General features: G+C 44.1%; 1 protein-coding gene across 4 annotated transcripts in view; it reads left to right on the forward strand.

The window, feature by feature from the left end:
• The window catches only part of LOC115108701 (unconventional myosin-VIIa), an 82,380-nt gene that overhangs the window by 33,461 nt on the left and 22,825 nt on the right, over nucleotides 1-26,094 (forward strand). For all 4 annotated transcript variants that reach the window (XM_065009356.1, XM_065009353.1, XM_065009354.1 and 1 more), the window contains 22 exons: nucleotides 586-681; nucleotides 925-1,019; nucleotides 1,188-1,272; nucleotides 1,609-1,827; nucleotides 2,207-2,416; nucleotides 2,760-2,978; nucleotides 3,672-3,851; nucleotides 3,959-4,090; nucleotides 4,977-5,147; nucleotides 5,556-5,716; nucleotides 7,357-7,483; nucleotides 7,761-7,880; nucleotides 10,593-10,766; nucleotides 11,094-11,321; nucleotides 15,302-15,469; nucleotides 15,842-15,959; nucleotides 18,457-18,583; nucleotides 19,450-19,613; nucleotides 21,082-21,263; nucleotides 21,475-21,596; nucleotides 23,646-23,800; nucleotides 24,196-24,349. In XM_065009356.1, the coding sequence (XP_064865428.1) occupies nucleotides 586-681; nucleotides 925-1,019; nucleotides 1,188-1,272; nucleotides 1,609-1,827; nucleotides 2,207-2,416; nucleotides 2,760-2,978; nucleotides 3,672-3,851; nucleotides 3,959-4,090; nucleotides 4,977-5,147; nucleotides 5,556-5,716; nucleotides 7,357-7,483; nucleotides 7,761-7,880; nucleotides 10,593-10,766; nucleotides 11,094-11,321; nucleotides 15,302-15,469; nucleotides 15,842-15,959; nucleotides 18,457-18,583; nucleotides 19,450-19,613; nucleotides 21,082-21,263; nucleotides 21,475-21,596; nucleotides 23,646-23,800; nucleotides 24,196-24,349 (3,407 nt within the window). The remainder of the gene's footprint in view (nucleotides 1-585; nucleotides 682-924; nucleotides 1,020-1,187; nucleotides 1,273-1,608; nucleotides 1,828-2,206; nucleotides 2,417-2,759; nucleotides 2,979-3,671; nucleotides 3,852-3,958; nucleotides 4,091-4,976; nucleotides 5,148-5,555; nucleotides 5,717-7,356; nucleotides 7,484-7,760; nucleotides 7,881-10,592; nucleotides 10,767-11,093; nucleotides 11,322-15,301; nucleotides 15,470-15,841; nucleotides 15,960-18,456; nucleotides 18,584-19,449; nucleotides 19,614-21,081; nucleotides 21,264-21,474; nucleotides 21,597-23,645; nucleotides 23,801-24,195; nucleotides 24,350-26,094) is intronic.

The raw sequence follows: 26,094 nt of genomic DNA on the forward strand, positions 1-26,094 counted from the left end.
GCTGTCCTAACATAAACGCTTGGATAGCTTTCGCTGTAAAGCTTTTTTGAAATCTGACACGCCAGGTGGATTAACAACAAGCTAAGCTGTATTTTGGTATATTGCACTTGTGATTTAATGAAAATTAAATATTTTTAGTAATTTAATTTGAATTTGGCGCTCTGCAATTCAGCGGATGTTGATAAAAATGATCCCGCTAAACGGATTGGTGCGGAAGTTAACGGAAGTTAACAGTTTTGGAAACTGTGTTTTCTATATTACATATCCTAGCTTCTGGGCCTGAGTAGCAGGCAGTTTACTTTGGGCATGCTTTTCATCCAAAATTCCGAATGCTGCCCCCTACCCTACCTAAACTTCAGAGTGTATGCATATCCTAGCTTCCGAATGCTGCCCCCTACCCTACCTAAACTTTAGAGTGTTTTCTATATGCATATCCTAGCTTCTGGGCCTGAGTAGCAGGCAGTTTACTTTGGGCACACCTTTCATCCTAGCTTCCGAATGCTGCCCCCTACCCTAGAGAAGTTAAATATGATCTGCAATTAGCTTCATAACATGGCATGTAAAGAAAATGTATATTTTTCCTAGGAATCTCCACAGAAATGTGCTGAATGGATCTGTGAGACCGTTCTTGCTGGACAAGATGGTGACTGGAAGACCGGCAAGACAAAGATATTTCTGAAGGTAACCATGCTGACCTCTCACAGATAACTCTAATATCTAAATAGTATGGTTGTCCAGGTTCCAGGTTTAAAGAATGAAGGAGTGGTTAATTCATGAATGGATGGATGGTTGGATGGATGGATGGTAGGATGGATGGTAGGATGGATGGGTAGAGATGGATGGATTTGATGGATTGAAGGATGGATGGATGGATTGACTGATTGATTGATTGATTGATTGAGCTTTCCATTCCTCTAATCTCAGGACTTCCATGACACTATGCTGGAGCTGGAGAGAATGAAGGAGTTGAATGAGAAAGCCCTTCTGATACAGAGGGTCCTGCGAGGCTACAAATATCGGTATGGTATAGGGCCAAGCAGCTGAATATACTGACTCTACATTGAGCCATATGACCCCTGGTCAGAAGTAATGCATTATACAGGGAATAGCGGTGCCGTTGTGGATCTAGACTATTGTAGTCTTGTGATGTGACAGTCAATTGAGATGTCCTTGTCTTCGATATGTAGGAGACAGTTCCTGAGACAGAGGTCCTCTGCGCTGGTCATTCAGAACAACTGGAGAGGCTACAAAGGCAGAAAGCTCTACAGAGTGGTGAGTTACCGGCTGTTAACGTATTCCATATAGAGATCAAAGACAATATATAATAACGTATTCCATATAGAGATCAAAGACAATATATAATAACGAACGTAAACGCACCGGAAACATATTACAAGACTGTTAAGAACGTTTAACAGGAAACATATTAGACTGTTAAGAACATTTAACCGGAAACATATTAGACTGTTAAGAACATTTAACAGGAAACATATTAGACTGTTAAGACTGTTTAACAGGAAACATATTAGACTGTTAAGACTGTTAAGACGGTAGCCAAAACCTGTTAGAGTAAAACAGACAACATGTTTATGGCCTTCTCTCCTCCAGGTCCAGCTGGGTTTTGCTCGTCTGCAGGCGAAGGTCCGAGCCCGCCAGCTGCAGCACCACTACCAGCAGAAGAGGTTCGCTGCGGTCCGACTCCAGGCACAGACACGGGGGTACCTGGCCAGGAAGGAGTGGCAGAGGAAGAGGCGAGCAGTGATCCTCTTGCAGACGAACACCAGGGGAATGCTGGCTAGGAAACAAGTGAAGAAGATGAAGAGAGACGTAAGATAAGCTCTCTTACACCTTCACCTTTTTTTTCCCAAGATGACATGTTCACTGTACGTGTAGTATATGCGGTTATTTCTTGATAATAAATAGAGTCAATCTGTTAGATATATGTTCTATGCTCTTTGTGGGGGTCTAGGCAGGGTTCCTGTTAAACACTTTGCGACAACAGTTGTTGTAAAGGAGCTTTATAAATACATTGTATGGTTTGATTGCTTAATAGCTTGGTTGATTGATTGACTGTTTGATTTATTTCTGATCAGCATCGTGAGGAGAAACTTGACTGATTTGATTTCAATCAATCAATAATTAAATCTCACTATCTGACTCGTTAAATCCGTTATTGACTGTGTTCCTGAACTCCTGTTGTTCCTAGATGTTCCTGTCAGCTAAGGAGCGTCGCGAGGAAGAGTTGGCAGCCCTGGAGAGGCAAAGACGTTTAAACCAGGTTCTCCAGCAGAAGAAAGAGAAGGAGGCCAGCACCCAATCAGAATCAATCACAGCACAGGAAATGGTGGACGACATCTTCGGGTTCCTGCCCAATATGGTGGGAGGGCAGGAGGGACAAGCTCCAGCTGGATTCAAGGTTAAGGACCTCTCTAATCGATGTAGTAAGATGTATTGTGGTAAAATACTGGTATTGCAGCATCGCTGAAGGGTTGATGAGTTCCAACCTACCGATTTAGAAAACCAGAGGTGCTACTTTCAAGTGTTGCATTGTTTTCACGGTCCTTTTTGTCCCTAAGTGCACCCTCTACATTGTTTTACTCTGTGGTCCCATCCCCCTTTTGATGATGCTTCCAACCCTTGTAACACCAGGCTACTGTCTCAGAGCCTTGTTAAACCACATTCTGTTTTTAGTCAAGGTTTTCACGAGACCTCAAAGTCACAATATCCATTATCTCTGTCTTCTTCTTCTCCTTCTTCAGGACCTGGAGAAGCAGGGAGAGCGAACCAGACCGGAGGAGGTGGATCTGGACGACCTGCCCATGGTAGAGGACATCCCCGAGGAGGACTACGACGACCTGGATGAGTATTCCTTCTCCAAGTTTGCCTCCATGTACTTCCAGGGCGCCGCCACGCCAACACACGTCCGCCAGAGGCTCAGACAGCCACTACTCTACCATGAAGACGAAGGAGATGTCGTGGTAAATCCACATTTAAAAAAAAATCTCTATATATATATATTTATGAGAGAGTTCAGCAACAAACAAAAAAAACATCCAATAGAACCTCCCGTCTTGTCGAAAGTGACCGGGAACATTGAATAAACTGTCGATGCCTAATATGTCTAATATGTTTCCTGTTAAACGTTCTTAACAGTCTTGTAATATGTTTCCTGTTAAACGTTCTTAATGTTCTTAACGTTCTAATATGTTTCCTGTTAAACGTTCTTAATGTTCTTAACGTTCTAATATGTTTCCTGTTAAACGTTCTTAATGTTCTTAACGTTCTAATATGTTTCCTGTTAAACGTTCTTAATGTTCTTAACGTTCTAATATGTTTCCTGTTAAACGTTCTTAACAGTCTTGTAATATGTTTCCTGTCACGGTGTCCGTCATTTGTTGTGAGATCAAAAGGTTTTCTGAACTCATAGTCTTTTATGATCTTCACACTTTCGGAGGCTTTCCTAAAACTCAGCTTTCCATGTTTCTTAAAAGAACCATTGTTTAATAACAGTAAATACCGTACGTTTCACTTCGCTTTAACTCCTTCTTTATTTGACTACGATCCTCTGTTTGAACATATAATAAAAAACATTTAAATAAAATGTTCATAAAAAAAAAAAGACAAAAAAAAAAGTCAATCCATCGTTGTGTTTTCTCTCTCTCTGTCTGTAGGCCTCCATGACAGTCTGGTGGATCATCCTGAGGTTCATGGGGGATCTGCCGGAGCCCAAGCTGGTGCAGGGCCAGGGGGCCAGGGGCCTCAGGGGGTCAAACATGGTAAACAACTCCCTGGATCCGGACCTGGCCTTGAGACAGGACAGGAGGCTGAGCCACATGGTGGGCCTGGATCAGGTAAGGACCACTGGGGTTAGTCCAAGCAGGGCAAGAAAAACAGCAGAATGATGGACGTGTGAATGTTCTCCTTTTGACTATGTTAATGAATGAATGTATTTTTATAGAGGGTTCTGAGGAACCAGAAAAACCGTAAAGTGTCCACAGTACCAGAGGAACCTGCTCCTAAAGGGAGGAAGGGCTCCACCTTTACAGACCTGCTGTCCCGGAACCGTAAGGCGTCTGCCAAGCCTGAAGAGGTGATACGCACACACACACACACACACACACACACACACACACACACACACACACACACACACACCTCACACACACACCCACACCTCACACACACCCACACCTCACACACACACACACACACACACACACACACACACACACACACACACACACACACACACACACACACACACACACACACACACACTTTATTTTATTTTTATTTTATTTCACCTTTATTTAACCAGGTAGGCTAGTTGAGAACAAGTTCTCATTTGCAACTGCAACCTGGCCAAGATAAAGCATAGCAGTGTGAACAGACAACACAGAGTTACACATGGAGTAAACAATTAACAAGTCAATAACACAGTAGAAAAAAATGGGCAGTCTATATACAATGTGTGCAAAAGGCATGAGGAGGTAGGCGAATTACAATTTTGCAGATTAACACTGGAGTGATAAATGATCAGATGGTCATGTACAGGTAGAGATATTGGTGTGCAAAAGAGCAGAAAAGTAAATAAATAAAAACAGTATGGGGATGAGGTAGGTAAATTGGGTGGGCTATTTACCGATAGACTATGTACAGCTGCAGCGATCGGTTAGCTGCTCAGATATTAGATGTTTGAAGTTGGTGAGGGAGATAAAAGTCTCCAACTTCAGCGATTTTTGCAGTTCGTCCCACACACACACACACACACACACACACACACACACACACACACACACACAGAGAGAGAGAGAGATAAACTTCTTCATCTGTTGACAATTATAACCTCTGACCTGGAGGGCCCACAGTCTAAACGTCAATTTTTGTGGCTCGCTGATTGGCTGAAACACCAGGACTAAGCTTAATCTGTGTCCGGGAAACCACCCCAATAAAGCCTGAACGTTTACTTCCCTCAGGTGATACTGAACCGGAAGGGCTCCTCGGCTGTAGACGCGACGCCCCGAGGCAGGAAGGGCTCTACGTTCACCAACATGCTGAGTGGGGGCAGGAAGACCTCTTCCATCCCCGAGGAGGTCCCAGCCTCTCCCTCTAGGGGCATGAGGAAACCCTCTATCATCCAGGAGGAGGTGAGACTGAGAACTGGGGTCTGAAATGGCACCCTATTCCCTATATAGTGCACTATTGGGCCCTTGTCAAAAAAAGTTAGGGAATATGGTGCCATTTATAGTGCACTATATAGGGAATAGGGTGCCATTTATAATGCACTATATAGGGAATAGGCTGCCATTTATAGTGCAGTATATAGGGAATAGGGTGCCATTTATAGTGCACTATATAAGGAATAGGGTGCCATTTAGGACTAAAACTGAGCACTGAGCCCAGGGTCCAAAGATCAAGAGGCCCAGTAAAACCACAACAGTGTCCACAATATCTAGACTAAACATTAAAATGGGGGCGACAACCGGGTAGCCTCGAGGTGGGAGAGGCGGCCTGCAACCATAGAGTGATCTTTATGATGTGTTGTGTCCCCCCAGTCAGAGGAAGGAGAAGAGGTTTCCAAGCCGCCCACTGTGCAAACCATCAGTGAGGAAGACGAGATACTGGTAGGAGAGGGACCCACCCTCGACCGGCCAATGACTGCTCTGGAAAAGCTGCACAGCATCGTGGGTTACGCCATTGTCAGAAGAGACCTCAGGTGTGTGAGTCAGCTGTGGCTCCGGCTGCACTTTTCCCTTTCTTGCCTCTCCCTCTCTCTATCCTCTCCCCCTCTCTTGCCTCTCCCCCTCTCTTGCCTCTCCCTCTCTCTATCCTCTCCCTCTCTCTTGCCTCTCCCCCTCTCTTGCCTTTCCCTCTCTCTATCCTCTCCCTCTCTCTTTATTCTCCCTCTCACTTGCCTCTCCCTCTCACTTGCCTCTCCTTCTCTCTAATCTCTCCCTCTCTCTTTCCTCTTCCCCTCTCTACCCTCTCCATCTCTCTATCCTCTCCCTCTCTCTATCCTCTCCCTCTCTCTTGCCTCCCGCTCTCTTGCCTCTCCCTCTCTCTTGCCTCCCTCTCTCTAATCTCTCCCTCTCTCTTTCCTCTTCCCCTCTCTACCCTCTCCATCTCTCTATCCTCTCCCTCTCTCTATCCTCTCCCTCTCTCTTTCCTCTCCCTCTCTCTTGCCTCTCCCTCTCTCTTTCATCTCCCTCTCTCTAACATCTCCCTCTCTCTTGCCTCTCCCTCTCTCTTTCCTCTCCCTCTCTCTATCCTCTCCTCTCCTTCTCTCTATCCTCTCCCTCTCTCTTGCCTCTCCCTCTCTTGCCTCTCCCTCTCTTGCCTCTCCCTCTCTCTAACATCTCCCTCTCTCTTGCCTCTCCCTCTCTCTTTCCTCTCCCTCTCTCTTTCCTCTCCCTCTCTCTATCCTCTCCTTCTCCCTATCCTCTCCCCCTCTCTTGCCTCCCTCTCTCTATCCTCTCCTTCTCCCTATCCTCTCCCCCTCTCTTGCCTCTCTCTCTCTTGCCTCTCCCTCTCTTTCATCTCCCTCTCTCTTTCCTCTCCCTCTCTCTTTCCACTCCCTCTCTCTATCCTCTCCTTCTCCCTATCCTCTCCCCCTCTCTTGCCTCCCTCTCTCTATCCACTCCTTCTCCCTATCCTCTCCCCCTCTCTTGCCTCTCTCTGTCTTGCCTCTCCCTCTCTTTCATCTCCTTCTCTCTATCCTCTCCCTCTCTCTTGCCTCTCCCTCTCTCTTTCATCTCCTTCTCTCTATCCTCTCCCTCTCTCTTGCCTCTCCCTCTCTCTTTCCTCTCCCTCTCTCTTTCCTCTCCCTCTCTCTTTGCCCTCTCTTTCCTCTCCCTCTCTCTTTCCTCTCCCTCTCTCTTTCCTCTCCCTCTCTATTTGCCCTCTCTATCCTCTCCCTCTCTCTTGCCTCTCCCTCTCTCTTTCCTCTCCCTCTCTCTTTCCTCTCCCTCTCTCTTTGCCCTCTCTTTCCTCACCCTCTCTCTTTGCCCTCTCTTTCCTCTCCCTATCTCTTCCATCTCCCTCTCTCTTTGCCCTCTCTTTCCTCTCCCTCTCTCTTTGCCCTCTCTTTCATCTCCCTCTCTCTTTCCTCTCCCTCTCTCTTGCCTCTCCCTCTCTCTTTCCTCTCCCTCTCTCTTGCCTCTCCCTCTTTTTCCTCCCCCCTCTCTCTCTCTTTCCTCCCCCTCTCCCTCTCTCTCTTTACTCATCTCCCTCTCTCTATCCTCTCCCTCTCTATTTAATCTCTCTCCCTCTCTCTTTCCTCTCCCTCTCTCTTTGCCCTCTCTTTCCTCTCCCTCTCTCTTTACTCTCTCCCTCTGTTCCTGTGTTTTCTCCACGTAGAGATGAGATCTATTGTCAGATCTGTAAGCAGCTGCAGGAGAACGGTAACCGCAGCAGCTTCTACCGAGGTTGGATCCTTCTGTCCATCTGCCTGGGGATCTTCCCCCCCACTGAACGCTTCATCAAGGTAGGTCTTCATCAAGGTAGGAGAACGGTAACCGCAGCAGCTTCTACCGAGGTTGGATCCTTCTGTCCGTCTGTCTGGGAATCTTCCTCCCCACTGAACGCTTCATCAAGGTAGGTCTTCATCAAGGTAGGTCTTCATCAAGGTAGGTTGGGTGCATTATCGCAACTCTGAATGGACCCATACATTATCTCAGCTCTGAATGGACCCATGCATGATATAGTCTAGATCAATAAGGTCCTACATTGACTGATCACTCACTCTCTCTCCCTTCCTACAGTTCCTTCAGAGCTTCATCCGCTTCGGCCCGATGGGCTACGCCCCCTACTGTGCCAAGAGACTGAGACGCACCGTAGCCAATGGGGTTAGAGGAGAGCCTCCGAGCTGTCTGGAACTAGAGGTGAGAGGGAACTAGGGATATATTTTTTTAATATATTTTTTTATTTAAATCTTGATGTTTAAAACAGCCATTGATTTTCGCATTCATACATTGAAATGATAACCTGCTTATTACTGCTGTCCCTCAACCCAATCAGCAACAATGGTATTTAATGCCGTTTTAGGGTTCTCTGCTGTGTGCCTCTCTTACATGTTCTCAGTGGTCAGTACACGGGACTTCATGTCCCGCTTCTCATCAATGTGATGACTCGTTGCAGTGATGTATGATGTTGAGGAGCTCGTTCTTTGTACACTTTCTCCGGGCCGGGGTTGTCACGGTTTTTCAACATCTCGTAGTCTGGTTCTAGATATGCCATCAGGGCACTGAAGCAGACATCCTCTACCATTTGACAATAGTTGCATATCATTTCTGTAATCAGCGGTGTGTTTTTTTTTCACTCCACCCATAATGGTACTGCTGCCAGCAACTGATTGGGGTCTCACGGTGCCTCCCTTTTCAGATGGTTAAGCAATGCACCTGTACTGCCACTGTTGCTCAATTCCATCTTGCCAATTCCACCTTGCCAATTCCATCTTGCCAATTCCACCTTGCCAATTCCACCTTGCCAATTGCACCTTGCTAATTCCATCTTGCCAATTCCACCTTGCCAATTCCATCTTGCCAATTCCACCTTGCCAATTCCACCTTGCTAATTCCACCTTGCCAATTCCACCTTGTCAATTCCATCTTGCCAATTCAGTTAGTGGTAGTTTGGTGATCGGGACCTGTTAGTGGTAGTTTGGTAATCAGGGCCTGTTAGTGGTAGTTTGGGGCCTGTTAGTGGTAGTTTGGGGCCTGTTAGTTGTAGTTTGGTGATCGGGACCTGTTAGTGGTAGTTTGGGGCCTGTTAGTGGTAGTTTGGGGCCCACTTAGTGGTAGTTTGGGGCCTGTTAGTGGTAGTTTGGTGATCGGGACCTGTTAGTGGTAGTTTGGTGATTAGAGCCTTTAGTGGTAGTTTGGTGATCTGGACCTGTTTGTGGTAGTTTGGGGCCTGTTAGTGGTAGTTTGGGGGCCTGTTAGTGGTAGTTTGGGGGCCTGTTAGTGGTAGTTTGTTGATTGGGGCCTGTTAGTGGTAGTTTGGGACCTGTTAGTGGTAGTTTGGGGCCTGTTAGTGGTAGTTTGGGACCTGTTAGTGGTAGTTTGGGACCTGTTAGTGGTAGTTTGGGACCTGTTAGTGGTAGTTTGGGGCCTGTTAGTGGTAGTTTGGTGATCGAGGCCTGTTAGTGGTAGTTTGGTAATCAGGGCCTGTTAGTGGTAGTTTGTTGATCGGGGCCTGTTAGTGGTAGTTTGGGACCTGTTAGTGGTAGTTTGGGGCCTGTTAGTGGTAGTTTGGGACCTGTTAGTGGTAGTTTGGGACCTGTTAGTGGTAGTTTGGGACCTGTTAGTGGTAGTTTGGGGCCTGTTAGTGGTAGTTTGGTGATCGAGGCCTGTTAGTGGTAGTTTGGTAATCAGGGCCTGTTAGTGGTAGTTTGGTGATCGGGACCTGTTAGTGGTAGTTTGGGGCCTGTTAGTGGTAGTTTGGTGATCGGGACCTGTTAGTGGTAGTTTGGGGCCTGTTAGTGGTAGTTTGGGGCCTGTTAGTGGTAGTTTGGTGATTGGGACCTGTTAGTGGTAGTTTGGGGCCTGTTAGTGGTAGTTTGGGCCCTGTTAGTGGTAGTTTGGTGATCGGGACCTGTTAGTGGTAGTTTGGGGCCTGTTAGTGGTAGTTTGGGGCCTGTTGATGGTAGTTTGGGGCCTGTTAGTGGTAGTTTGGTGATCGGGACCTGTTAGTGGTAGTTTGGGGCCTGTTAGTGGTAGTTTGGGGCCTGTTAGTGGTAGTTTGGTGCCTGTTAGTGGTAGTTTGGTGATCGGGACCTGTTAGTGGTAGTTTGGGGCCTGTTAGTGGTAGTTTGGTGATCGGGACCTGTTAGTGGTAGTTTGGGGCCTGTTAGTGGTAGTTTGGGGCCTGTTAGTGGTAGTTTGGTGCCTGTTAGTGGTAGTTTGGTGATCGGGACCTGTTAGTGGTAGTTTGGGGCCTGTTAGTGGTAGTTTGGGGCCTGTTAGTGGTAGTTTGGGCCCTGTTAGTGGTAGTTTGGTGATCGGGACCTGTTAGTGGTAGTTTGGGGCCTGTTAGTGGTAGTTTGGGGCCTGTTAGTGGTAGTTTGGTGATCGGGACCTGTTAGTGGTAGTTTGGGGCCTGTTAGTGGTAGTTTGGGGCCTGTTGATGGTAGTTTGGGGCCTGTTAGTGGTAGTTTGGTGATCGGGACCTGTTAGTGGTAGTTTGGGGCCTGTTAGTGGTAGTTTGGTGCCTGTTAGTGGTAGTTTGGTGATCGGGACCTGTTAGTGGTAGTTTGGGGCCTGTTAGTGGTAGTTTGGTGATCGGGACCTGTTAGTGGTAGTTTGGGGCCTGTTAGTGGTAGTTTGGTGCCTGTTAGTGGTAGTTTGGTGATCGGGACCTGTTAGTGGTAGTTTGGGGCCTGTTAGTGGTAGTTTGGGGCCTGTTAGTGGTAGTTTGGTGATAACTTCACTGTGATTTGAATTTTGTGGTGGAATAAATACATAAACAAAAAAAGGGTTTCAGTTCGGGGTTCTTTTCTTAACGATCCCAATTTTGTTTAAATGTTTTGTAGTTCTTCTGTAGTTTTTCTCTAATCCAACCTTTGACCTCTGACCTGTGTTTGTGGTGACTGACAGGCGACCAAGTCTAAGAAGCCCATTGCGGTGTCTGTGACCCTGATGGACAGTCGTACCATCAGCCTGCCTGTAGACTCCTCCTCCACCTCCAAGGAGATCTGCCAGTTACTCTCTGAGAAGGTCTCCCTCAAAGACACCTTCGGCTTCTCTCTCTACATGGCTCTCTATGAAAAGGTAAGCAGTACTGTACTGTTTTACTCTGACCTCTACTTCCAGAAAGGTATTTGAGATACCCTGAATTCGACCCTTAGGCCGCTCCTGTACATCCGAAGGTGTAAGCGATATGGCACGGGCTTCACCTTTGCCTTCTGATAGGTCGGATTACATTTTGGCCGTATTGCTGACCTCTTCCGATCTAAAGGAGCGTCTAGAGACGAGAGACTGGGAGTCCATTTGGAATTGAGAAACTGTCTGGTTGACCAATGTGACAGGGTTCTTAGTGTTGGAATGTGTTTAATGTAATGTCAATGAGGTGTCTGTTGGTCCCCCCCCCCCCTCCAGGTGTGGTCGCTGGGCAGCGGGCGGGAGCACGTGATGGATGCCATCTCCCAGTGCGAACAGGAAGTGAAACGGAAGGGTGGGCAGGAGCAGCACGCCCCCTGGCGACTCTACTACAGAAAGGAGATCTTCACCCCGTGGCATGACTGTAAAGAGGACTCCGTCAGCACAGACCTCATCTACAGACAGATCATCAGGGGACTACGCTTCGGAGAGTACAAGTGTGACAAGGTGACGTAATGCTCTGGGGTTACGTTTTCCCCCCTAGGTACAGATCTAGGAACAGCTTTCCCTCCCCCAATCCTAACTCTCACAATTAGTGGGGAAAATTCAGAACTGACCCAAGATTCGCATCACGAGGGCAACCTTACCCTACACAGTCAAGTCTTGAAGTCAAGTGATCTATGTCACTGGTTCATATACGTCTCCAAGAACCAATGTAAAGGTTTGGAACATTTACCATGGTCTATAGAGGAGCAGTCTGAGAAGGTAGGTAATGCTCTGTCTGGCTATGCCGGCGTCCCAAATACCACCCTATTCCCTATATAGTGCACTACTTTTGACCAGGGCCCTATGGCACCCTATTCCCTATATAGTGCACTACTTTAGATCAGGACCCTATGGCACCCTATTCCCTATATAGTGCACTACTTTTGACCAGGTTCCTATAAAGGGAATAGGGGCCCATTTGGGATGCAGAGTATAACTACCGTGATATACACCGAGTACACAAAACATTAAGAACACCTGTTCTTTCCACAGACTGACCAGGTGAATCCAGGTGAAAGCTATGATCCCTTATTGATGTCACTTGTTAAATCCACAAATCTCTCTACGTGACACATGTATGCATCACATGCACGTGACCAATAGTACCTGACCTATGGCATATCATTATCACATCAAGAAATTGGTTATATCAAACTCTGAACACTGTGACACGTGTGCCACAGCAAAGGGTGCAGAGGACGTGACCAAACTCGAAATGGGGGGAGATACTAGTTGCTCGGGAGGTAAAAAGGAAGTCAGATGTGAGGAATACATTTATCTAGTCGTAGAAAATACTGGATATCAAGAAAATGAAGGTAAGGAACAAGCGCTGCGTGAATATTATGTGTCAAACAGGGTATTTTTTTTTTGTTTGGGCTACTGCTCGACTAAACAAAATCTTGGTCGACCAAACAATCCAACAGAAGACCCAATGGGATCTGCCCTAGTATACACAGTGAAACATCATTGTAAGGTCGTTGATTTATCCGGCTCGAAGGACCACTTTCAGAAAGGGCTACCTCTGACAAGCTCACGTGTAAATCTCACGAAAGCCAGCGGCAAAAACAGAGTTTTCTTTAAAACAAATAAATGGTAGAATGGATGGAGAATTGGAGATAACATCCCCGTATACAGACAGAAGCATGTCTGTTTAACTAAATATATTCCCAAATAAATGTATCCTCAAATATATACATGTTTTTCTGTTATGCTGTGTTGTGTTATGTTATGCTGTGTTGTGTTATGCTGTGTTGTGCTGTGTTGTGTTGTGTTATGCTGTGTTGTGTTGTGTTGTGTTATGCTGTGTTATGTTGTGTTGTGTTATGCTGTGTTGTGTTGTGTTATGCTGTGTTATGTTGTGTTATGCTGTGTTGTGTTGTGTTGTGTTATGCTGTGTTATGCTGTGTTATGCTGTGTTGTGTTGTGTTGTGTTATGCTGTGTTGTGTTATGCTGTGTTGTGTTATGCTGTGTTATGCTGTGTTATGCTGTGTTGTGTTGTGTTGTGTTATGCTGTGTTGTGTTATGCTGTGTTATGCTGTGTTGTGTTATGCTGTGTTGTGTTATGCTGTGTTATGCTGTGTTGTGTTGTGTTATGCTGTGTTGTGTTGTGTTGTGTTATGTTATGCTGTGTTATGCTGTGTTATGCTGTGTTATGCTGTGTTGTGTTGTGTTATGCTGTGTTGTGTTATGCTGTGTTGTGCTGTGTTATGCTGTGTTATGCTGTGTTGTGTTATGCTGTGTTGTGCTGTGTTATGCTGTGTTGTGTTATGCTGTGTTGTGCTGTGTTATGCTGTGTTGTGTTATGCTGTGTTATGCTGTGTTATGCTGTGTTGTGTTATGCTGTGTTATGCTGTGTTGTGTTATGCTGTGTTATGCTGTGTTGTGTTATGCTGTGTTATGCTGTGTTGTGTTATGCTGTGTTATGCTGTGTTATGCTGTGTTGTGTTATGTTGTGTTGTGTTATGCTGTGTTGTGTTGTGTTATGCTGTGTTATGTTGTGTTGTGTTATGCTGTGTTGTGTTGTGTTATGCTGTGTTGTGTTGTGTTATGCTGTGTTATGTTGTGTTGTGTTATGCTGTGTTGTGTTGTGTTGTGTTGTGTTGTGTTATGCTGTGTTGTGTTGTGTTGTGTTGTGTTATGCTGTGTTGTGTTATGCTGTGTTGTGCTGTGTTATGCTGTGTTGTGTTATGCTGTGTTATGCTGTGTTATGCTGTGTTGTGTTATGCTGTGTTATGCTGTGTTGTGTTATGCTGTGTTATGCTGTGTTGTGTTATGCTGTGTTATGCTGTGTTATGCTGTGTTGTGTTATGCTGTGTTATGCTGTGTTGTGTTGTGTTATGCTGTGTTGTGTTGTGTTATGCTGTGTTGTGCTGTGTTGTGTTATGCTGTGTTATGCTGTGTTGTGTTGTGTTATGCTGTGTTGTGTTATGTTATGCTGTGTTATGTTATGCTGTGTTATGCTGTGTTGTGTTATGTTATGCTGTGTTATGTTATGCTGTGCTGTGTTATGCTGTGTTATGCTGTGTTGTGTTATGTTATGCTGTGCTGTGTTATGCTGTGTTGTGTTGTGTTGTGTTATGTTATGCTGTGTTATGCTGTGTTATGCTGTGTTATGCTGTGTTGTGTTGTGTTATGCTGTGTTGTGTTATGCTGTGTTGTGCTGTGTTATGCTGTGTTATGCTGTGTTGTGTTATGCTGTGTTGTGCTGTGTTATGCTGTGTTGTGTTATGCTGTGTTGTGCTGTGTTATGCTGTGTTGTGTTATGCTGTGTTATGCTGTGTTATGCTGTGTTGTGTTATGCTGTGTTATGCTGTGTTGTGTTATGCTGTGTTGTGTTGTGTTATGCTGTGTTGTGTTGTGTTATGCTGTGTTGTGTTGTGTTGTGTTATGCTGTGTTGTGTTGTGTTATGCTGTGTTATGTTGTGTTGTGTTATGTTGTGTTGTGTTGTGTTGTGTTGTGTTGTGTTATGCTGTGTTGTGTTGTGTTGTGTTATGCTGTGTTGTGTTGTGTTGTGTTGTGTTGTGTTATGTTGTGTTGTGTTGTGTTATGTTGTGTTGTGTTGTGTTGTGTTATGCTGTGTTGTGTTGTGTTGTGTTATGCTGTGTTGTGTTGTGTTGTGTTGTGTTGTGTTATGTTGTGTTGTGTTGTGTTGTGTTATGCTGTGTTGTGTTGTGTTGTGTTGTGTTGTGTTGTGTGCACTGAACTGACATCCATGACTGTTGCTGACATTCTGGTGTTCAGATGAAGGGTCTGTAATGTGCACCACCGTGGAGCTCAACTCAGACAGCGGTGTGAAGCCGACTGTAGCTGCTGGTAGTCATTCAAAGCATCTACAATGGAACTTTCCACTACTGCTCTTTGTGTCATGTAATGGTGTTAATCAAGTTAAACCAGACAACTCCATAGTAGAATAGTTGATCTATTTACCTAGTCATGTAATGGTGTTAATTAAGTTAAACCAGACAACTCCATAGTAGAATAGTTATTCTATTTACCTAGTCATGTAATGGTGTTAATTAAGTTAAACCAGACAACTCCATAGTAGAATAGTTGATCTATTTACCTAGTCATGTAATGGTGTTATTATAGACAATAGTTGATCTATTTACCTAGTCATGTAATGGTGTTATTATAGACAATAGATGATCTATTTACCTAGTCATGTTATTAATCTAAACCAGACAATAGTTGATCTATTTACCTAGTCATGTAATGGTGTTAATCAAGCTAAACCAGACAGCTGATCTGATATCAACTCAAGTTTCAGTCATGGGATTTGTTTCGGCTTCCACCCCATTTCAGTCTTTGTTACCGGTGTATAGGTAATATCTTCCTAAGCAAAAGACACGTCTTCAACTTCTAACAGAAATCGGCAACAGTAGTTTAAAAACTTAAACTTGAACTTAATGTCCTTTCTCTTCTAATCTCCATTCTCTCCAGGATGACGATATAGTCCAGCTGTCAGCTAAACACTTCTACGTTCAGTATGGATCAGACTGTAGTCTTGACAACGCTAAGACTGTGGTTCAGGACTGCATTAACTCTTCTCTTCTGGAGGCCAAGACTCAGGACAAATGGCTTCAGATGGTCAGCACTGCCCATGCTCAGGTCAGTTGACTGAATCATTTGAGTTTATTTGTTACAATTTAGGAAAATACACATGTAAGGACAAAAACGTGAGTTAGATCACTCATTAATGGGGGTTGTGGTCAATTCCATTTTCAATCCAGTCAATTCAGCAGGTAAACTGGAATTCCAGTTTAAATGTTCCTCGTGAAAGAGTGTGAATTGAAATAGAATGATACGAACCCTGGACATGACTTTATTAACAGGCCATTTTTTTTAAGGTCCTCGCTGGTGATAGAGAGCAGTTGTATGAATTCATATGATTGGTTCCTTCTCCACTGTGCGACAAGACAATGTTCTATCCAACTGTGTAGCGTCTTCTGATGTTCCTCTGCTCGGTCTGTCATACACCAGGGTCCATATATCAACTCCAGGCAGAAAGCGGCAGGTGTGAAGGCCGAGGTGGTGGACTACGCTCGACAGAAGTGGCCTTTGTTCTTCTCCAGGTTCTTCGAGGCCGCAAAGTTATCAGGTATATAAAAAAAAAAATAACTTAAAAAAAAACATTGTTCTCTCGTATAAAGTGATCTCAGGCTACATCCTAATTCTCCATCCTTCTTCCCCCCCAAAAAATGTTTTTTTCCTTCACATACTTCTTATTACAGATTTAACCCTTGGCATGAGGGAGTGTGACATGTTTAGTTTGTGTCCAAAATGGCAGCCTATTCCCTATGTAGTCGCGGATGATCCATTATATTTGACCAGATAATGTAGTGGCCGCTTTAACAATGAAAATACACGTCTTCAAAATGGAAGGCATTTGGAAGGAGGCAAGATCAGGTGGGACTATTCTAGCCAATGAGAGTGGCAGATACGTGTTTGAACAACAGGCACAGCGGTTTTCACTAGTTACCGCAGCCACAAAGTCAAAATGGTCTATATTGAAAAATAAATGTGTAAATCAACTCTAGGAGGTAAAAACAAAGGTAGGGGGCGTGGATCAGAAAACCCAAAATTGTGTCTGGTATAGGCATTTCTTATAAAGATCGGGGGTAAAATATCCCTGGACTCTCCATAGGTTAATAAATGTGTAACTAAATCAAGCCAATCAGGGGAGATTGAATTATTTGTGCCAGAAAGGCATGGGCTGGAACCCACACCAACATGGTAGGACTATATATATATATATATATATATATATATATATATATATCTATATGGACTATATGTATATATGGGCTGGAACCCACACCAACATGGTAGGACTATATATATATCTATATATATATATCTATATGGACTATATGTATATATGGGCTGGAACCCACACCAACATGGTAGGACTATATGTATATATGGGCTGGAACCCACACCAACATGGTAGGACTATATGTATATATGGGCTGGAACCCACACCAACATGGTAGGACTATATATATATATATGGACTGGAACCCACACCAACATGATAGGACTATATGTATATATGGGCTGGAACCCACACCAACATGGTAGGACTATATGTATATATGGGCTGGAACCCACACCAACATGGTAGGACTATATGTATATATGGGCAGGAACCCACACCAACATGGTAGGACTATATGTATATATGGGCTGGAACCCACACCAACGTGGTAGGATTATATGTGTATATGGGCTGGAACCCACACCAACATGGTAGGACTATATATATATCTATATATATATCTATATAGACTATATGTATATATGGGATGGAACCCACACCAACATGGTAGGACTATATATATATGGGCTGGAACCCACACCAACATGGTAGGACTATATGTATATATGGGCAGGAACCCACACCAACATGGCTGGAACCCACACCAACATGATAGGACTATATATATATATATATGGACTGGAACCCACACCAACATGAAAGGACTATATGTATATATGGGCTGGAACCCACACCAACATGGTAGGACTATATGTATATATGGGCTGGAACCCACACCAACATGGTAGGACTATATATATATATGGGCTGGAACCCACACCAACGTGATAGGATTATATGTGTATATGGGCTGGAACCCACACCAACGTGGTAGGACCATATGTATATATGGGCTGGAACCCACACCAACATGGTAGGACTATATATATATATATGGGCTGGAGCCCACACCAACATGGTAGGACTATATGTATATATGATGGGCTGGAACCCACACCAACATGGCTGGAACCCACACCAACATGGTAGGACTATATATATATATATATATGGACTGGAACCCACATCAACATGGTAGGACTATATGTATATATATATATATATATATATATATGGGCTGGAACCCACACCAACATGGTAGGACTATATATATGGGCTGGAACCCACACCAACATGGCTGGAACCCACACCAACATGGTAGGACTATATATATATATGGGAACTGAAGGTAGAGGCCCTAACCATTAGGCCACCCCCATGAGTTAACTCAATTCTGACAGTTGATTCGTAACCTTAACATGTCCTCTTTTTCAATAACATATACTGTAGATCTCAGAAACCCATGATATTATAAGCCTGTGTCTGCAATGACTTTTGATACAGAAAGCTATAGTTTAGGTGGAGGCCTACAGTACCATCAGGATGTTTATTCATATTATGTTTGGTGTTTCAGCGTTTAAAAGCCAGCGATAGAGGAATGATGATTTTGAAAGCTGGCGAATGTCCGACTGCCCCCGTATGGAGAGAAAGCGGGTTTTCAGTGAACGTATCTAAATCACGAAGCTCATTTGAATGCTAAGGGGGGGGGGGGTGGGGATCACTACAAAATAGTGATCAAATTAAAGATCCGACATCTGTAGGGAATAGGGTGCAATTTGGATCAGTGACAGTGGGAGGAAGGATCACTGATAGTGTGGCAGAGAGACAGAGACAGTGGGAGGAAGGATCACTGATAGTGTGGCAGAGAGACAGAGACAGTGGGAGGAAGGATCACTGTTAGTGTGGCAGACGTTAACACATTATTACATATTCCCAGGTCCTGCACTTCCTAAAAACAAGTTCATTGTGGCGATCAATTGGACAGGCATCACCTTCCTGGACGAGAAGGAGAGGAGACTGCTGCAGCTCTCCTACCCTGAGGTCACTGGGGTCAACACCATGAGGTACAGCGCAGTAAGCTATAGGTTTAAAGGTCACAGTTAAGGTGCGCAGTGGTTGGGAGCAGGGTTGTGAGTCCCAAACGACACCCCTATATAGTGCACACTACTTTAGACCAGGGTCAGTGGGATTCTGGCACCATATTCCCTATGTAGTGCACTACTTTAAGGTTAATAAGGTTCTGATCAAACGTAGTGTGCTATGTAGGGAATAAGGTGGTGTTTGGGATGCCCTCCCAGGAAGATAAGTCAAAGGCTGCACAGTGGTTGGACAGTTTTTTTGTGTCATGGGAACATTTGCCTCAACCTAATGAATGTTCTAGGAACTTTCACAGCTTCCATTTTGGTTTGCTGGGAAAACATTACTGGTACATTGTGCTATTACGTTACCTGGAAACCTAATGTGAACGTCTGGGGAATGTTTTGTGGTGGTTGTTACAGACATTGTGCACAACATCTTAGTGATTGTAAGAAGAACATTCCAAGGATATGTTTGTTTATTTATTTATATAAAAATAGATTTTGTTATCAAAAACATTATCTGTATGTTTTGTGGATGTTATCATGCTAATGTCAGATAAAACCCTAAATACAGAATCTCAGCTAACGTTCTGGGAATGTTCATGGTTAGCTGGGTAGTAAATACGACCCTGGATTATGGGTTGTATACGTTATAGATAGACGTTACGAGGTAACTAGTATGTTTCAGTAGTGATTCTCCTCCCTCCACTCAGGGAGGGCAAGACGTTCTGGGAATGTTCCTGGTTAGCTGGGTAGTAAATACGACCCTGGATTATGGGTTGTATATGTTATAGATAGACGTTACGAGGTAACTAGTATGTTTCAGTAGTGATTCTCCTCCCTCCACTCAGGGAGGGCAAGATGTTTGGCCAGTCTGTGAGTCTCCTGACTCTGAAGGGAGACTTCTCTCTGAATGCGGTGATGGCTGGGAACATAGCAGAGCTGGTGCATATGTTCCTGGGAGGACTGAGGGAACGCTCTCAGTATGCCGTGGCCCTGCAGGAAGTCAACCAAGGTAAGACAAACACCAACCAAGGATTTAGAAACATTTATATTTTGAGCTAAATTTAATCAAGTTTTAGATACGTTGGTTTCAACGTACGAAAATTGCGTCTTTAAGTTCAACATACTTTGTTTTGTTTAGTACAGTAGTATGTCAGCTGTTCATTGGTTTCTCTCCAATTCAATATAATTCAATTCAAGGGGATTTATTGTCATGGGAAACATGTGTTAACATTGCCAAAGCAAGTGAGGTAAATAATATACAAAAGTGAAATAAACAATAAAAATGAACAGTAAACATTACACATACAGAAGTTTCAAAACAATAAAGACATTACAAATGTCATATTATATATATACAGTGTTGTAACAATGTACAAATGGTTAAAGGACACAAGGGAAAATAAATAAGCATAAATATGGGTTGTATTTACAATGGTGTTTGTTCTTCACTGGTTGCCCTTTTCTTGTGGCAACAGGTCACAAATCTTGCTGCTGTGATGGCACACTGTGGAATTTCACCCAGTAGATATCGGAGTTTATCAAAATTTATTTATTCAAATTCTTTGTGGATCTGTGTAATCTGAGGGAAATATGTGTATCTAATATGGTCATAAATTGGGCAGGAGGTTAGGAAGTGCAGCTCAGTTTCCACCTCATTTTGTGGGCAGTGAGCACATAGCCTGTCTTCTCTTGAGAGCCATGTCTGCCTACGGCAGCCTTTCTCAATATCAAGGCTATGCTCACTGAGTCTGTACATAGTCAAAGCTTTCCTTAAGTTTGGGTCAGTCACAGTGGTCACATATTCTGCCACTGTGTACTCTCTGTTTAGGGCCAAATAGCATTCTAGTTTGCTCTGTTTTTTTGTTAATTCTTTCCAATGTGTCAAGTAATTATCTTTTAGTTTCGTCATGATTTGGTTGGGTCTAGTTGTGCTGCTGTCCTGTTGTGCTTGCTTAGGGGACTCTTCTCCAGGTTCATCTCTGTAGGTGATGGCTTTGTTATGGAAGGTTTGGGAATCACTTCCTTTTAGGTGGTTGTAGAATTTAACGTCTATTTTCTGGATTTTGATCATTAGCGGATATCGGAATAATTCTGCTCTGCATGCAGAGCTGTAGAGCATTATTTGGTGTTTACGTTATACATGGAGGACATTTTTACAGAATTCTGCGTGCAGAGTCTCAATTGGGCGGCAGGGTAGCCTAGTGGTTAGACCGTTGGACTAGTAACCGGAAGGTTGCAAGTTCAAACCCCCGAGCTGACAAGGTACAAAATCTGTCGTTCTGCCCCTGAACAGGCAGTTAACCCAACCCACAGCTCTCTGCGTCCTCCCCCAATAGGACAGGTAGCCTATCGTCATCAGAGAGGTCTTTGAAACCTCGAATAAGGGTTTCAAATTTGGGGAAATGACAAACTCTAATTTGGGGAAACTCTCTCTCTCTCTCTCTCTCTCTCTCTCTCTCTCTCTCTCTCTCATATAGATGACCCTACGTTCCTGAGCTTTAAGAAAGGAGAGCTGATAGTTCTCATTAAAGACGATGAGCTGACTGTCGGCCGCGGCTGGATCAAGGGCAAGAACGAACGCACCGGCAAGACGGGGGCAGTGCCCACCGACGCTATCCTGGTCCTGCCCACTCTCACCAAACCTACCAATGAAGTCATGGTATGACCGCGTGTTCTTGTTTTACTATCTAAGGTGAAATATGGGCTGAAGAAATCAATCCTTCACTTTACACTTTACTGCTACTGATGATGCTATTTTGAAGAAGGTTTTATTCATTGTGATTCGTGGTTGTTTTACCTTCCGTATTTCAATACACTGATCATTATCAGTCGGGTTAAATTACTAAAATGTCAACATGAAATGTTTCCAGAGTCTTCTTAACCTGTCACCTGACCAGAGGAAGAGCATCATGGCAGCCAATCAGAAGGAGACAGGCACCGTGGAGCGAGTGGCCCCCGTGACCCTCAAAGAGTTCTCCTATGAGTACTTCAGGTAACAGTTCTCCTATGAGTAATTCAGGTAACAGTTCTATGAGTACTTCAGGTAACAGTTCTCCTATGAGTACTACAGGTAACAGTTATCCTATGAGTACATCAGGTAACAGTTCTATGAGTACTACAGGTAACAGTTCTACTATGAGTACTACAGGGAACAGTTCTCCTATGAGTACTACAGGTAACAGTTCTCCTATGAGTACTTCAGGTAACAGTTCTCCTATGAGTACTACAGGTAACAGTTCTCCTATGAGTACTTCAGGTAACAGTTCTATGAGTAATTCAGGTAACAGTTCTCCTATGAGTACTACAGGTAACAGTTCTCCTATGAGTACTTCAGGTAACAGTTCTATGAGTACTTCAGGTAACAGTTCTCCTATGAGTACTACAGGTAACAGTTCTCCTATGAGTACTTCAGGTAACAGTTCTCCTATGAGTACTTCAGGTAACAGTTCTATGAGTACTTCAGGTAACAGTTCTCCTATGAGTACTACAGGTAACAGTTCTCCTATGAGTACTACAGGTAACAGTTCTCCTATGAGTACATCAGGTAGCAGTTCTCCTATGAGTACTTCAGGTAACAGTTCTCCTATGAGTACTACAGGTAACAGTTCTATGAGTACTACAGGTAACAGTTCTATGAGTACTTCAGGTAACAGTTCTCCTATGAGTACTTCAGGTAACAGTTCTCCTATGAGTACTACAGGTAACAGTTCTCCTATGAGTACTACAGGTAACAGTTCTCCTATGAGTACTACAGGTAACAGTTCTCCTATGAGTTCTTCAGGTAACAGTTCTCCTATGAGTACTTCAGGTAACAGTTCTCCTATGAGTACTACAGGTAACAGTTCTCCTATGAGTACTTCAGGTAACAGTTCTCCTATGAGTACTTCAGGTAACAGTTCTCCTATGAGTACTACAGGTAACAGTTCTCCTATGAGTACTTCAGGTAACAGTTCTCCTATGAGTACTTCAGGTAACAGTTCTATGAGTACTACAGGTAACAGTTCTATGAGTACTTCAGGTAACAGTTCTCCTATGAGTACTTCAGGTAACAGTTCTCCTATGAGTACTACAGGTAACAGTTCTCCTATGAGTACTTCAGGTAACAGTTCTCCTATGAGTACTACAGGTAACAGTTCTCCTATGAGTACTACAGGTAACAGTTCTCCTATGAGTACTACAGGTAACAGTTCTCCTATGAGTTCTTCAGGTAACAGTTCTCCTATGAGTACTTCAGGTAACAGTTCTCCTATGAGTACTTCAGGTAACAGTTCTCCTATGAGTACTACAGGTAACAGTTCTCCTATGAGTTCTTCAGGTAACAGTTCTCCTATGAGTACTTCAGGTAACAGTTATCCTATGAGTACTTCAGGTAACAGTTCTCCTATGAGTACTTCAGGTAACAGTTCTCCTATGAGTACTACAGGTAACAGTTATCCTATGAGTACTTCAGGTAACAGTTCTCCTATGAGTACTTCAGGTAACAGTTCTCCTACAGTTCTCCCGTGATGAGTACTTCAGGTAACAGTTCTCCTATGAGTACTTCAGGTAACAGTTCTCCTATGAGTACTACAGGTAACAGTTCTCCTATGAGTACTTCAGGTAACAGTTCTCCTATGAGTACTTCAGGTAACAGTTCTCCTATGAGTACTACAGGTAACAGTTATCCTATGAGTACTTCAGGTAACAGTTCTCCTATGAGTACTTCAGGTAACAGTTCTCCTATGAGTACTTCAGGTAACAGTTCTCCTATGAGTACTTCAGGTAACAGTTCTCCTATGAGTACTTCAGGTAACAGTTCTCCTATGAGTACTACAGGTAACATTTCTCCTATGAGTACTTCAGGTAATAGAGAAACTTCTAATACGATATTAACAGAAAAAGTGATAATAGTATATAGCCAATAATATTTTGATATATATGGTATATAACTAACACATGTAATATATAATAATATATTATATATATATACAGTAATATATATGGGACAACATCCTGATTTTAAAGGCTCCTTAATGTTCTGTGCTTCTGTCTGTCTCTCCAGGCAGCCCATCAAGGATGTCAACCGTCAGGTGATCTCTAAGAACGTGGCCCCTGAGAGGCTGTGGGTCAAGTCCAGGGAGCCAATCAAACAGCCCCTTCTTAAGAAGCTGGCGGGGAACTCTGAGCTCAGCCACCGGGCCTGCCTGGCCTTCACCGATATCCTTTAATAATTGATTTACCACCTTCTCACTGACGGATGACTTCAACATTATCTTCAAGAGCATCTTTGGAATCGTCTCAACATTGCATTTTTTTTTTTTTGTAATTTAGCAAGTAGTCTTATCTAGAGTGACATATTCTGGTCTTCAGTGATGTCCTTACTGAGAAAAGAAAACGCTGTCGCTACCTCTCTTTCTATTCAGACCAAAGTCCATGGACAGTGGTGCAGACTGAAGACGAAAACATACATATGATATGCGGAGACCCAGATACACTTATTGTAGTCTAAATGTGTTCAATGTATTTTGTGGTAGGATGGCAAATGACATGCACGTTTCTTCAAATACAGTTTTCAGAGATGTTGCTCCTACCAGTCCTTGACCTGTGTTTACCTATCCTGAAGTACATGGGAGACTACCCCACAAAGCAGATACAGAGTCCTCTAGAGTTGACAGACCAGATCTTTGGGCCAGCCACCAAGGACGAGGCCCTGAGAGACGAGATCTACTGTCAGATCATGAAACAGATGACGACCAACAACAACAGGTAGACTGTTAGGGCCTGTTTCCCAGACGACCAACAACAACAGGTAGACTGTTAGGGCCTGTACAACAACAGGTAGACTGTTAGGGCCTGTACAACAACAGGTAGACTGTTAGGGCCTGTACAACAACAGGTAGACTGTTAGGGCCTGTACAACAACAGGTAGAGAACAGAGGAGAGGACAACAGAGGAGAGGACAACAGAGGAGAGGACAACAGAGGACTTCAGAGGAGAGGACAACAGAAGACAACAGAAGACAACAGAGGAGAGGACAACAGAAGACAACAGAGGAGAGGACAACAGAAGACAACAGAGGAGAGGACAACAGAAGACAACAGAGGACAACAGAAGACAACAGAGGAGAGGACAACAGACGACAACAGAGGACAACAGAAGACAACAGAGGAGAGGACAACAGAAGACAACAGAGGAGAGGACAACAGAGGACAACAGAGGAGAGGACAACAGAAGACAACAGAGGAGAGGACAACAGAAGACAACAGAGGAGAGGACAACAGAAGACAACAGAGGAGAGGACAACAGAAGACAACAGAGGACAACAGAAGACAACAGAGGAGAGGACAACAGACGACAACAGAAGACAACAGAGGAGAGGACAACAGAAGACAACAGAGGAGAGGACAACAGAGGACAACAGAGGAGAGGACAACAGAAGACAACAGAGGAGAGGACAACAGAAGACAACAGAGGAGAGGACAACAGAAGACAACAGAGGAGAGGACAACAGAAGACAACAGAGGAGAGGACAACAGAAGACAACAGAGGAGAGGACAACAGAAGACAACAGAGGAGAGGACAACAGAGGAGAACAGAGCAGAGGACAACAGAGAAGAGGACAACAGAGGAGAGGACAACAGAGGAGAGGACAACAGAGAGACAACAGAGGAGAGGACAACAGAGGAGAGGACAACAGAAGAGAACAGAGGACAGGACAACAGAGAAGAGGACAACAGAGGAGAGGACAACAGAAGAGAACAGAGGAGAGGACAACAGAAGACAACAGAGGAGAGGACAACAGAGGAGAGGACAACAGAAGAGAACAGAGGACAGGACAACAGAGAAGAGGACAACAGAGGAGAGGACAACAGAAGAGAACAGAGGAGAGGACAACAGAAGACAACAGAGGAGAGGACAACAGAGAAGAGGACAACAGAGGACAACAGGAGAGGACAACAGAGGAGAGGACAACAGAAGACAACAGAGGAGAGGACAACAGAAGAGAACAGAGGAGAGGACAACAGAAGACAACAGAGGAGAGGACAACAGAAGACAACAGAAGACAACAGAGGAGAGGACAACAGAAGACAACAGAGGAGAGGACAACAGAAGACAACAGAGGAGAGGACAACAGAAGACAACAGAGAGGACAACAGAGGAGAGGACAACAGAAGACAGAAGGAGAGGACAACAGAAGACAACAGAAGACAACAGAGGAGAGGACAACAGAAGACAACAGAGGAGAGGACAACAGAAGACAACAGAGCAGAGAGGACAACAGAGACAACACAACAGAGGACAACAGAAGACAACAGAGGAGAGGACAACAGAAGACAACAGAGGAGAGGACAACAGAAGACAACAGAGGAGAGAACAACAGAAGACAACAGAGAGAGGACAACAGAAGACAACAGAGAGAGAGACAACAGAAGACAACAGAGGACAACAGAGGACAACAGAAGACAACAGAGGAGAGGACAACAGAAGACAACAGAGGAGAGGACAACAGA

This window comes from Oncorhynchus nerka, linkage group LG24 (assembly GCF_034236695.1).
Source record: "Oncorhynchus nerka isolate Pitt River linkage group LG24, Oner_Uvic_2.0, whole genome shotgun sequence".
Classification (NCBI taxonomy): Eukaryota; Metazoa; Chordata; class Actinopteri; order Salmoniformes; family Salmonidae; genus Oncorhynchus; species Oncorhynchus nerka.